The 14,082-nt window shown below is 34.5% G+C and overlaps 1 protein-coding gene across 5 annotated transcripts in view; it reads right to left on the reverse strand.

Annotated features, from left to right (window-relative positions):
* The window catches only part of ACAP2 (ArfGAP with coiled-coil, ankyrin repeat and PH domains 2), a 155,627-nt gene that overhangs the window by 30,152 nt on the left and 111,393 nt on the right, over positions 1-14,082 (reverse strand). For 4 of the 5 annotated variants that reach the window (XM_036243331.1, XM_036243329.1, XM_036243333.1 and 1 more), the window contains 4 exons: positions 9,420-9,440; positions 5,818-5,869; positions 3,662-3,762; positions 2,955-3,060 (listed from right to left, as the gene is read on the reverse strand). In XM_036243331.1, the coding sequence (XP_036099224.1) occupies positions 2,955-3,060; positions 3,662-3,762; positions 5,818-5,869; positions 9,420-9,440 (280 nt within the window). The remainder of the gene's footprint in view (positions 1-2,954; positions 3,061-3,661; positions 3,763-5,817; positions 5,870-9,419; positions 9,441-14,082) is intronic. The other variant, XM_036243330.1, reaches the window with a different exon arrangement.

The following is a 14,082-nucleotide window of genomic DNA, read 5'->3' on the forward strand; positions in this document are numbered from 1 at the left end:
GTTAGGAAAATTTTCTGCCATTATTGTTTCAAACAGGTTTTCAATTTCTTGTTCTCTCTCTTCTCCTTCCGGCACCCCCAAGATGCGAATGTTGGCACGCTTGAAGTTGTCCCAGAGGCTCCTTACACCATCCTCATTTTTTTGGATTCTTTTTTCTTTATGCTGTTCTGATTGGGGATTTTTTGCTTCCTTATATTCCAAATCGATGGTTTGCTCCTTGGATTTACATACTCTATTATTGAAGCTGTGTGAATTATTCTTTATTTCAGTTAATGCCTCCTTCAATTCTAACTGTGTATCCATGATTTCTAACTGGTCCTTTTTTATGCTCTTGAGGCCCTCCCTAAGTTCACTGAGGTTCTCACTAAGTTCATTGAGCATCCTTATAAGCAGTATTTTGATCTCAGTATCTGTTAGGTTGCTTATCTCCCTTTCACTTAGTTCTTTTATTGGGTTTTTGTTCTGTTCTTTCATTTGGGACCTGTTTCTTTGTCTCCTCATTTTGGCTGCCTCCCTGTGTTTGTTTCTGTGTATTACTTAATGAGAGGTATGGGGCTCGCTGAGACCCGATGTTGCTCATTTGAAAGAATTTAGGGAAAACCTGAAGCAGGATCCAAGACCGGCCAATCCTATGGTTAAGCAAGTGGCAACAGCTTGGGTGGGCTTGAAAGTTGTGCGGGCGGGGCGGGGCCTCAAGGAGTCAGCAGGGCGGGGCTACCAGTGTGAGCCAGGTTGCTGGAGTCCCAGATATGGCTTCTTTCTGCTGCCCCGGGGAAGGGCTCACCAAAGGAACCAAGGCCTCTTACAGCACGTTTGTCCCCGAGGAAGCCCCCTCTCCAGCCCTCGCTCCAGTGCCAAACAGCTCAGTTCTTCCCTGTATGTCTCTGGTGCCCCTCGAGCTGCCTCCCCTCCGAGCTTAGAGGGAGAGAGTCCGATAAGTCCGTGCGCGGGCCCTTTAGGGAGCTGCCTGGGGCTCCAGCCACCTCAGCTTCCCTGAGCCTCAGTTTCCGCTGGTTTTTCCAGCCAGAAGTTATGGGGACTTCTCTTCCTGGCACTGGAACCCTGAGCGGGGCACCTGGTGTGGGACGGGGACCCCTCAGTCCTCAGGGAGGACCTTCCCGGCCGCGGGAGCCTCCCGATTTTTATCCGCCACACTTGGGTGTGGGACCAGCCCGTTGCGCTGCCGCGCAGCCGCGCCGCCGCCCCTCCTACCAGTCTGGATGTAGCTGCTTTTTTTAATCCCGTAGTTGTAGGACTTCCATTCAGCTTGATTTCAGGTGGTTTTGAATGATGGTTGTTCTGTAGTTTAGTTGTAACTTTGATGTGGTTGTGGGAGGACGCGATACCGAGTTTACCTACGCCGCCATCTTGACCGGAAGTCGCAGTTAAAATTCTTAAGAGTAGCCCTGGCCAGTTTGGCTCAGCGGGTCCGCGGACCGAGAGTCCCGGGTTCGGTTCCCCCTAAGAGCACGTACTTTGGGGTTCGTCCCCAACCCCACTTGGGGTCATGTCGGTAGCAGGCACTCGATGTGTCTCTTTCACATCAATGTTTCTCTTGCTTCCTCCGTCTCTCCCTCCCACTCTATCTGAAGATAAATGCCAAAATATCCTCGAATGAGGATAAAAAAATAAGTTAAAAAAAAAATTCTTAAGAGTAATTATTTCCAACCTACATATTCCACACCCAACCAAGCTATCAAACAAATATGATGATGGAATAAAGACACTTTCAAGCATGCATGGACTCAGAAAAGACTCATTTTCAGGATCCTACCGAACAAAGTGGTGAGTTCCATTTCTCAAGACTCACTTATGGCCTTGTTCATGAGTTTATAAACTCACTGGAAAGCTGAAGCATACTATAACCCAAGAGTTCATATTCAGCTTATCTTCTCCAGGAAGAATTCAACTAAGAGACAATTTAAGCCTTTGTTTCTTACTTTTTACATAGTCTTAATTTTAAATACCTTTCACATTCATTATTTTATTATTAGTTAAAATAATATTTGGGTGCCTGGCCAGTGTGGCTCAGTTGAAAGTCTACCCATGCACCAAGAGGTCGCCAGTTCGGTTCCCAGTCTGGGCACACGCCCAGGTTGTGGGCCCAATGTGGGGCATGCAGGAGTCAGTCAATCAATGTTCTCTCTCATTGATGTTTCTATCTCTCCCTCCTTCTCCCATCCTCTCTCTCTAAAAATCAATAAAGAAAAAAAAATTTTTTTAAACAAACCCAATTTTGTCTGGGCCAATGTGTCTAAGTGGTTAGAGCACTGGCCCTCAGACCAAAGGGTCTCAGGTTGGACTCCTGGTCAAGTGCATGTACTTGGGTGGCAGGTTCGAACCCCGGTCCTGGTTGAGGCATGTGGGAGGCAACCAATCGTGTCTCTCTCACATCAGCGTGTGTGTGTGTGTGTGTGTGTGTCTCCTTCCCTCCCTCCCTCCCTTCCATTCTCTCTAAAAATCAATAGAAAAATATCCTCAGATGAGCATTTAAAAAAATAATAATAAATAAATAAAAGAAACCCAATTTCAATTACAAAAAAACATCCTCCATAAAAAAAGAATGCTATTGGTGAAGGGGGTCAAAAGATACAAACTCCTACTTACAAAATAAATAAGTCATGGAGATATTATGTACAGTTCGGTGACTATAGTTAATAACACTATATGGCATATTTAAAAGTTGCTAAGAGAGTAAATCTGAAAAGGTCTCATCACAAGAAGATTTTTTTTTTTTACTCTGTATGGTGGCGAATGCTAACTAGACTTACTGTGGTGATCATTTTATAATATATACAAATACTGAATCATTATGTTGTACACCTAAAACTAATATAATGTTATTTGTCAATGATACCTCAATTTAAAAAGATTTAGAGTATGTTATAATCATACAATGTTGCAACTAAAATTAAAAACTTTTGTCAATATATCATCTGGCATTGTTTACTAACCTCTGATTCATCACCCTTCTCTCTGTAAGCAGTAGCAATACTGGTTTGAACAGCCTTAATCCATGCCTGGCGCAGCTTTTCAGAATCTGCCTGAAGCATACAACTTCTAAAAGGAAATAACATTATTTTCTCAGTCACTAGATAAATCCAAAAATAATAAGGTTTACATTTTTGTCAACTTTGCTATTTAATAATTTTCTAACAAAAAATAATCATTTCTGTTGAAATATTTTATTTCCTCTATCTTTAAGAAAGAGTGTGTTCATTAAAAAAAAAAAATCAAGATATCAAATAAGTTACCTACTGGAAAGAAATCACTCATTTCTGCACATTAAAAAACGAACTTTAAATATACCATATAAACATAACACTTTTTTTTTCTATTGGGTAGAAATATAAAATAATAGTTACAAAAAAATTGATTTGATATGAGTTCACTTTATCATACATTACAGCTAAAATCTTTTCATATGGTCACATCAATAATATTTATGGAATTTCAAGAATATGATACTGGGTAGAAGTTACAGAAATTTCTAGCTATAATACCTGTAATCACTAATTAATGAAGTTTACACTTTCAAAACACTTTTCTCTTTAGCACAGGGCATCACAAGTGAATCCCAAATCTTTCTCTACTCTGGAAAGTTCTTTCTACAAACTACAGAAACATAAAAGCAACTCTCAAATTCTTTAGAACCACTCACTTTGTTGGAGAAACCACCTCAAAGCAGAATCGCCGTTCTATGTCTTCACAATGTTTCACTGTGCAGAGCCTTAGATCTTCCACTACCACAGTGGGGTTATCCTACAATAAGGAAACAAAACTCCCATATTTATCAATCTAGGTTTTATTTAATTTTTTGATCTTCCTTATTTTATTTTTATTTATTTATTTTTAATTAATTTATTTTTGTTACAGATGTTTCTCCTTTTCCCCCACTGATTCCCTCCTCCCCCTCCCTCCCCACCCTGTCCCCAGCTTTGTTGTCCATGTCCATTGGTCATGCATACCTGCATATAAGTTCTGTGGATTACCTCCCCCCACCCCCTCTTATGGGGATTGTCAGTCTGTACCCCACTTCCATGTCTCTGGGACTACCCCATTCCTCAGACTGTTATGTTCATTATATTCCACAAATACGTGAGATCATATGATACTTGTCTTTCTCTCTTTGGCTTGTTTCGTTTAGGATAATACTTTCCAGGACCCTCCATGTCATCTCAAAGGATAAAAGATCTAGTCAATCTAGGTTTTAAATACTACTACCAATAATACTTTAAAATATTACTTGGAGTAATGGTCTAATTTTAAAGATTTTATTTTTTCTTATTTTAGATTAGAGACAAGAGTTATCAACATAGATATAACTAATAAAGATAATTCTGCCCTTAATAATTTTACCTGCCTCATAAAATTGAAGTATAAGAATTAAATGAAATAGTTTAAGCTTAGTCCAACACTTGGTAATTAATTAGTAGGTGCTCACTAAATGTTAGCGTTCTTTTAATTTTCTTCCACATCCATTACGCTCCTGGTCCCTACTCATATATAATTAAAGCTCCTTTCCTCCAAATAAGAAGCCTTTAATGAGTCAAGTTTTAAATAACTGAATAAAATAAAAAAGAAACCTATACAACCTGCTTAAGATACCTATAAAAATGAGAAAGGTTTTATCATTTCCTAACTCTTAATAAAAATATAACTCAAAACCAAGTTTATCAGAGTAGAAGAAACCATGAACTAATTAGTTAGAATAAAGAATTGTATAGAAAAAACCTGCATCCATAGAACTAAACAAGTAAAATTTCATGCTGTGTCATCTCAGGAGTAAAGTGAATATTTCAAATTAACAGGTGAATACATCATTCATAAAGGCTAATTGGGTAAAAATCAAGTCACCAATTAACTAATGATTCTTTTTTTTCTAATTTTGGAGGTGGGGTTTAGAAGTTAAAGTATTTATCAATGTGTTTAAACTCTGTACATTCTCCACAGACTAAGATCAGATTAAGGAGTTTGTAGGTGAAGTTTATCTGTACACAGGGGTAAGATATATGGATAAGGGAAAGGGAGGAAAGAAAAAAAAAAAAAAAACACACAACACAGTCACAGGGAAATAGAAAAAAAATACACCACAGGTTACCAGAACCTTAAAAATAAAAAAAGAAAAAGCTGTGGGCATGAACATGAATTATACAAACATTACAAAGACTTGTGTGAAGGAAACAGAATCTTTAAAGCTTTGCATGGTGTCTACAGACCATTTTAATATCCTCCTTCCACTTAAAAGCAAACCTCCCATTGTCTCTCCTGAGCCACTGTCACCTATAACTACAGTCTTCTGAGTAAACACCAATAAGGCTGGTGACAGGAGAGTGAGGGCAGCGAAGTCAAGGTACAGCAGGGGAGGGATGAGGATCAATGCCTTCAGCGGGAAATGTACAAAGAGGTAAAGACAGCATGTTTGGACATTACTTGGGAGGGAAGTGACTGTCACATTCTCACGTCACATGTAATTTCAGTATGCCTTTTCAACAAATAAAAATTCCTCACCCTTAAAATAAGGTTCATAAAAATGAATTTATAAAAACAACATTAACAAATTTAGAGGTTTTTATTTAATTTACTTCAAGATACATTTTAATGTCATTCCTAACATTTCTATATTATCCCCTGTGGCCATAAGGTGAGATTTCTTAAAAGGCATCCTTTTCTACAGCCTCAAATAGTACTGTGGAATGGTGGTACTACTTGTCACACATATAGACAAAGAAACATATGAAAAAAAAAAAGTATTAATCCTGGGACAGAAAAAAATCCACCTCAAAGCTAAGAACTCAAGATTCAAAATCCACTTACCTTAAACTTTTTCTGGTAAACCAACTGATTATTCTGTATTGAAAACCAGCGTCTAAATAAATACAAAATAGATTATGTTTTCACCAACACAATTTATTTCAGTAGTTGTTAGGAACAAAATATTTGGGAAAGCACTAGAAAATTAGTTTATGATAATTATATTTTGAGAAGTACATTGTTTTGTTTTGCTTTATATAAACTGATGCCAATGAAATAACTACTGAAAAGTATAGAACAACTTTAAACAATTTAAAAACCACCAATTAGGAAAGTAAAATTACTATATTTTGATTCAAGTCAGAAATTTAAATTCTAACAAAAGCTACCTTTTATGCTATCACCAAATAATTATTGTTTTAAAGTAAATATTTATTTTTTGAGATTTCCCAAAAATAACCAAAATCTTTCCCCCAAAATAATTCCTTTTATTATAAAGTGGAAATAAATGTATGTTGTAAATAAGGCTATGCATTTGTATACATTGAAACACTGAAATAAATGGTGCATTGTTTTCAACCTTTCTGCAGCTAATTCAGCAAGTGATTTGGTAAACAAAACAGAAAACTAAATCATTTTACAATTGCCATCAAACAGGAGACTGCCAATTCACTTTGCTTACTTTCATATAATCATAGAAACAAAAATCAAAGTTATTAAAAATGATTCATCCAACTATTTATATTTTTCTGCTCATTATTGTAAATTATTAGGCAAACAATTTACTTGCAATCTTCTTTAGAAGAAAAAGCTAAGCTACTTATGGCATATTTACTAATTCTAATATATTAAAACAGTAAAAGGACCTAAAGATTTACCAAAAAAAAAAAAAAAAATCACAGCCAAAAGCCATTCATAAAAGAAAGCAAAAATTCTCATCAAGCATGAAAGGTAAAACAATCTTTGAGTCATTTTAAAATTAGTTTCATGTGAGATGATTTCTATTGTAAATATTAGTTATTAATCTATTAGCAGATAGAGATTCTACCTTTTCATTGACACTAAAAAAAAAAAAAAAGCACAACAAATTGTATTTAGAATTTCTGTTTTTAAAAATTAAGTCAATTCTCCAAAGCTGAGAAAATGATTTTCTATTTTTAAACTAGACAGATTGTTAGATTTTCTTGCTAGTTTAAAAAAGTATCACCTTTACCATTAATAGACATTTGTTAAATTAGCATCTAGATAAAACCAAGTGGGTTGCCTCTAAATGCAAACCATCAAGAGGCAGGCTAGAAAAGGAAGAACTTCTGGGGTTTTTTGCTTTGGGACATATAGTTGGTTAGAAATGTTAAAGGAAATACCTATAAACAAACAAAATGGTGCAGCCCTGCCACATGGGATGACATGCAATGGAAACAATCTCTGATACTGATTCAAGTGTTTTTAAAAATTATTTGAGGTAAGATGAACTATATGAATAAAAATTCTTATGTTTCATAGTAATCATATTATATAACTTGATAAAAAACTACATGGAGTTTTATGGCACAAGGGAGAAACATCCTTACAACCATGTAAGCTTTTCATGCTCCTCAGTCTTAAAAAAATTAATTTATTTTGATCTGCTTCATCTTAGGATCATAACCTCTAAAAATATTATAGCAAAATATTAAATAAAAACTTATGTTTTTTGTCAGAGATCATTTTCTCTGATTATTAACTTTACAGATCATACATATTTCTGAAACCTAGTTCCCCTGCCATCTTTCTGTTTCTGATGACTTTTTCATATCATCAGTTTTTGTACACTCTGGAAAGACACTACAAATTCATCTTAATTTGGCAACGCCACCTAAGGAATAAAATCATGTATCCTAGGTAGAAAAAATTTTCAATCACTAAGATCTGTATATCTTATGATACTATCTCCCCTCCTCTGCCATTAAAAGAAGAAAGAAGAGCTAACTACACTCATTTACACTGATTAATACTCTAATCAGGTAAGTATAATGAAATATAATTTTTAATCACTCCTATAGAATAATCCTAGTTATTAACTTTATGAAAAGGAAAAACAAGCCAATTCATATATTCTGATATAGAAAAATAATATTTTAAGTTCATACTACCTGCAATTTGAAGATACTATAAAAAAGTAATTAAATAAGCCCTGGCCGGTTTGGCTCAGCAGTTAGAGCATCAGCCTGCGGTCCAGAGAGACCTGGGTTCGGTTCCCGCTAAGGGCATGTACCTCGGTTGCAGTTTGTCCCCGGCCCTGGTTGGGTCGTGCGGATGGCAACCACTCGATGTGTCCTTTCACATCGATGTTTCTCTCTCTCTCTCTCTCTCTCTCTGTCTCTCTCTCTCTCTCTCTCTCTCTCCCTCCCTCCCTCCCTCCCTCCCTCCCACTCTATCTGAACAAAATATCGAAAAATGTCCTTGGGTAAGGATAAAAAAAATTAATTAAAAAAAGACAAATTTTGCAAAGTATTGTACTGACAACTACACTATATTCTGTAAGATTCATAAGCCATCACAAAACCAAAATACAAGACAGTATTTTTTTTCTTTAAATATATTTTTATTGATTTTTTTTTTTAAGAGAGAGAGGAAGGGAGAGGGAGAGAGAGATAGAAACATCAATGAGAGAACATGGATCAGTTGCCTCCTGCATGCCCCTAGTGGGATTGAGCCCAAAACCAGAGCATGTGCCCTGACCAGAAATTGAACCAGTGACCTCTTGGTGCATGAGCCGATGCTCAATCCACTGAGCAACACCAGCCAGGCCAAGACAATGTTTTAAAAAGGAAAATTTCTTAGTTCATTAAGATAAAATAAGACAGCATTTGTATCTCTCTCAAATTAAAGTAATTCAATATAATAGACTTGAGACCAAAATATTATATTCATAAATAATTAATTATTATTAAATTGTAAATACCAATGGCTTTCCAGATGACAGAATTGGGGGAGAGGGAAATATATTTTTTTAAATCAAGTATCTTTTACCCTATTTGATCACTAGTCCCAGAACTGTACTTGAAATTAAGAGAATGGGTAAAAGCCAAACTTCTAAACTGGTAGAAGCTTTTTCACTAAAACTGTACAGATAATGAATTTGTGCACACATTCAAATAGGTGCCAGACAGGCAAACGTTTAACAAAACTAAAAGCTTGAACATTTATGCTCCTTTATTTCAAAATAAATTTTATTTTTCACAGGGCAAAACCAAAATGGCAAAAAATAAAAATAAAAAACAATCTAGGAACTGACAATGTTTCCTTTCAACATAACCAATATAGCATTACCAAAAGGACTAATCTCTAGTTATTGTTTAAATTTATGAAAAGCATTTACTAGCTTATTTCCCTTGAAAAAATATAAAGGTTATATTATATTACTCAATGTTTAATCTTCTTTAAGTAACTATAAACATAGCAAATGTTCTTTTCCACATTAAAAGAAATTGAGATGGGCAATGAAAAGGTATAATTTAGTTCCTCAAATTAGATGTTTATATTTTCTTCCCAATTTAAAACATAAGAGACTTTATATCCATTGCAAGTAATCCAAAAGAAATGCAGGTTAATTATGAGCTTTCTCGTGCCAAAGAGAAAATTGGAGTAAGGTAGGGGTTGAGGGGAAGAAAGCCATTTGGTACCTGATATGATCGGGCTTTTTCCTGTCATGTGAAAAAATGGGGTAGATTAAAACATAAGGGAAAGGTGGTAAAAGAATGAAAACGCAAATGTGCAAAATAAGCAAAGGACTAGCATGATACGAAAATAAAGCAAGAATTAAAGGAACAAGCTTAAGCTTATAACCAAACAAAATAATAAAAAATATGTTGCATTTTTTCACATATTATACATATATGTACATGTACAATTAATTCCAATACTTCGGAATCTGAAACACTAGTATTTCAAAAATATTCAAAAAACTTTCTTCAAGTATTATGGCACAGAAAGTTCTGGTAGGACTTAGCACACTTGAGCATAACTCTACTATTATATTCTGCCTCTGTCATCATAGCTATTAAATATAGACAGTACCTTTCTTCATCTTAATCTGTTCCTTATATATCACTATAGATATATCTATATAAACCTGAGATAAATACTTTTCATAAGAAAAGTGGGACTACTAATTAAGAATTTCAGTAATTATAAAATATTGTCAGCCAAATAAACCCAACCACCTGCTCAACCCCTTTTCATTAAATGGTAGCAGAGCCTCTAAGACCACACATAAGTAGAGTTCATCTTTAATCTATGTATATACTTCTTATTTTAAAACAAAGTCATCCAAAATAAAAATTTATATCTGTACTAGCAGTATAGAAATACTTTGCTTTAAGAAACTGTGTAATACATTTTATGCTTTAAACTATGTTTTCTAGTTTAACAAAGACTGAGCATAACACATAATTATTCAGCTTCACTAGTTTTACCAGCTTAGCACTAAATAATGTTAACATTTAATTATTTTCCTTGTTTATTCATCCCTTTTGAATTTATCATGAAAAGTAAAAGAGAAATACAGGTACTAGTAATCCATCTAGCACTGATTTGAGTCTGAAATAAAGCTGCCACACTGAGAAAAGGGCCTGATAGTGAAATATTATTTTGGTAGATCTCACACTTCTTCAGAAAATATACGTATTATAGACATATAAAAATCTTAAGATACCAAAACCCAGAAACCTGAAACCAACTAGAAATAAGCTAAACAATTCACAAGTTATAAAACATTGTCATTCCTTATGCTACTTTAACCACATCACACAAAATATGATCTCTTAAATTTCAAGTTATAGAATAATGCTTCCAAGATATACTTAGATTCTATAAAGTGCAAGATCAAGTTTTAAACCTATCAGAAATTCATAGTCAAATTCACATTTCTCTCAGGAAGGAGGTCTTTCAAAAAGTTGATTTTGAGCCCTGGCTGGTTTGGCTCAGCGGTCAGTGTCAGCCTGCAGATGCAAGGGTCTCAGGTTTGAATTCCAGACAAGGTCACGTACCTTGGTTGCAAGTTCAATCCTCGGCCCTCGTCCAGGCCGTGCAGGAGGCAACCAATCCATGCATCTGTCTCACATTGATGTTTCTCTCCCCACCCCCTTCCACTCTATCTAAAAATCAATGAAAAAATACGCCAGGATGAGGATTAGTAACAACAATAAAAAGTTGATTTTGAAAATATTATATGCCACCATTCTAAAAAACTATAAATAATGGCAAATTTGTGATCATATGATTGATACCTATGGTGATTATGACAAATAAAAATGTTCCCTAAAACTAATCTCTGAACAATCTAAAAAAAAAAAAACTTTAACACTAAGAAGAAAAATATTTTGTTTGAAGAACTTGTTTCCTAGATTTTTAAAGTTAAGGCACAAATATCACAAATACAGAATCTTTTATTCAGAGGCTAGTAAATTATAGTAAATATCAAGCTGGATAGAGAACTAATTCAAGAAGTAGGTTAAACACCAAAGTAATATATAAAGAAAAATTATTTAGCCCTGGCCGGTTTGGCTCAGCGGTTAGAGCGTCCGCCTGCGGTCCAGAGAGGCCCGGGTTCGGTTCCCGCTAAGGGCATGTACCTCGGTTGCAGTTTGTCCCCGGCCCTGGTTGGTCGTGCGGGTGGCAGCCACTCGATGTGTCCCTTTCACATCGATGTTTCCCTCTCTCTCTCTCTTCCTCTCTCTCCCTCCCACTCTGTCTGTACAAAAAATGGAAAAATGTCCTCGGGTGAGGATTAAAAAAAAAAAAAGAAAAATTATTTGCAAGTACTTCCTGAGATTCAATCTTTTATAAACTTCATAAAAAATTTAGACACACTGCAAATTTTTATAATTAAAAAGCAGAAGAAAATTTTAAATAATATTTAATAGATAACTCTTTTCCTTTTAATAGTTATGGGCTTATAACCTAGAACATATTTAAGACTTCTGTTACAAGGTTTTGACTTTTGCTTTTGTTTGTGAAAGAATTTTATATACTGTTTATATGCTCTGTTCCTATAAGTCTGCTTTTTACCAGTGTTTTCATCAAAATGTTGTTTAATTTTCATGAAAATGAATTTGTTTTCCGTAATTTTTCCTAATAATGCAAATAAACTAGAAAGATTTTTTAAAATGGTTTATTTTTTTCTTGTTAATTCTCCAACTTTCTTTTTTATTGTTGACACTATTACAGATGTCCCCCCCTCCCCCCCCCACCAAAGCTACTTTTTAAAATGTGTTTATATTGAATTTTGAGAGAGAGGGGAAGGGAGAGAGAGATAAAAAATCGATCAGCTGCCTCCTGCACGTCCCCTACTGGGGACTGAGTCCGCAACCCCAGCCAATGCCCTGACCAGGCATCAAACTGTGACCTTTCAGTCCATGGGATAAGGGTCAATCCACTGAGCCACATGGGCCAGCCCCAAGCTATTATTTTAAATAGCTGAAGTTATATTTTGTTTTATCAAAATATAGATTGCTTAGAATTTCCATATCAAGTTTTTTTTTAAATGCTAGGTTTTGGGCCTCAATTTTGTCACAAACCTGCTGTGACCTTGAATAAACAACCATCTCATTTCTTTACTAACAATAAGGGTGTTGAACTACAATCTATGATTTGAATCAGTATGTGTCATCCCACTACATATAGATGGCATCTCCTTTACAAAGCAGTTTCATTTCTAAAAGTACTGTCTTTTTCACTTTGCAAATGGTAGCTAACAAGTCTAAAATTGAAATTTTAATAGTTATTGCCTACCTGATTTTAGTTAATTTTACTATCTGTGCTAATAGAATTCATGAAACAAATAATAAAAAATAAAAAGGTCCATGCTTAAATTAGAATTCACTTTTTCTACTGTCCTAAATGGCAATGCAATTTTCCCCTAACACTGTGCTTCATTCTGAAGTTGGGGATTGTTTCTCACTGGAGTGTCCCATGGAAGTTCATTTCATTCTTAACATAATGGTATAATTTCTATGGATTTACTATGTTTCCACTATGTTAAACTTTAAGTAGGTCGTTTTGAAGTCTGAAGGTTAAAATTCAATTCTAACATTACCTCATAAAACTGTATTGGTTAGATATCTTTATTATAAAAATGTGATAATCACATTTTTAAATTTTAATTTCACAAGCTAGCTATGGAAATTTGCCAGGAATGGCTTGAAAGATTATTGTCTTAGTTTTCACAGCTTAGAAAAGTTTTAATTTTTCATTTTGACTTCACAATAGCTTATAACATTATTTCTAACCAGACCATCTTAGTTGGTCCTTCTACATCCATATATTATTTTTAAAGTTCTATATAACTCAAAGAGACTTAATATCATATACAATTATTCTTTCCAGTTTATATTCATTCTCAGGTAAAGAAAAATTATTTCAAATAAAACACACCATGTACCATTTAAACACTTGGTAATACCAAATTCTAGGGAAATGCTCAAATTTGAAAATATCAGTGAATATTTTTTCTACATAACCTTATCACCAAGAAATCAAAATAAGTATACTAGGAACACCATTTCAATATATTGAATATTCAAGCATGATCATTTCTATTTAAACAAAAATATATACTAAACTTACCAGAAAAATTCCATTTATTTTTTAAAAATAAAAATCTTCTCTACCATTAAGTGAATTCATACCCTGTTCAAGTAGCAAATAAAATTTATACATTCAATCAATAATATAATAGGAAGTCAATTAACTACAACCCAAGACTACTCTTTCATATATATATTTTCTTTATTGATATTAGAGAGAGATAGAAACATCAATAAAAGAACATCGATTGGCCACCTTCTGCATGCCCCCCACTAGGGATCAGACCCACAACCTGAGCATGTGCCCTGACTGGGAATCAAACCAGTGACCTCTTGTTGCATAGGTCGATGCTCAACCACTGAGCCACACCAGCCGGGCCCGATACTACTCTTAATTACTACAAAATTGTTCTTTTTTTTTTGCAAAAAGATAGGAATCATTGAATAAAAGACCAAACACACCATTCAGAAGGATGATCCTGAGACATTTCAATCTTTTTTAATGCCTTAATGGCTAAAGTGATTTTACTTTATTATATTAATATATGGAAAAACACAATAAAATATTTCATATTTTATACATTCATTCATTTAATAGAATTTACTGAATATTTTATAAAAAATCAATTTAGCAAAAACATTCAAAATTTTTGGTAACTATCAAGCTTAGAATAAAGAAGAACCAGCTGCCATACACACTTCACATAAGAACAATCCCATTTCCTAAAACTCCTGGTTAATTAAAATTATTGCAAAGATC

Source organism: Molossus molossus, unplaced genomic scaffold (assembly GCF_014108415.1).
Source record: "Molossus molossus isolate mMolMol1 unplaced genomic scaffold, mMolMol1.p scaffold_m16_p_5, whole genome shotgun sequence".
NCBI lineage: Eukaryota > Metazoa > Chordata > Mammalia > Chiroptera > Molossidae > Molossus > Molossus molossus.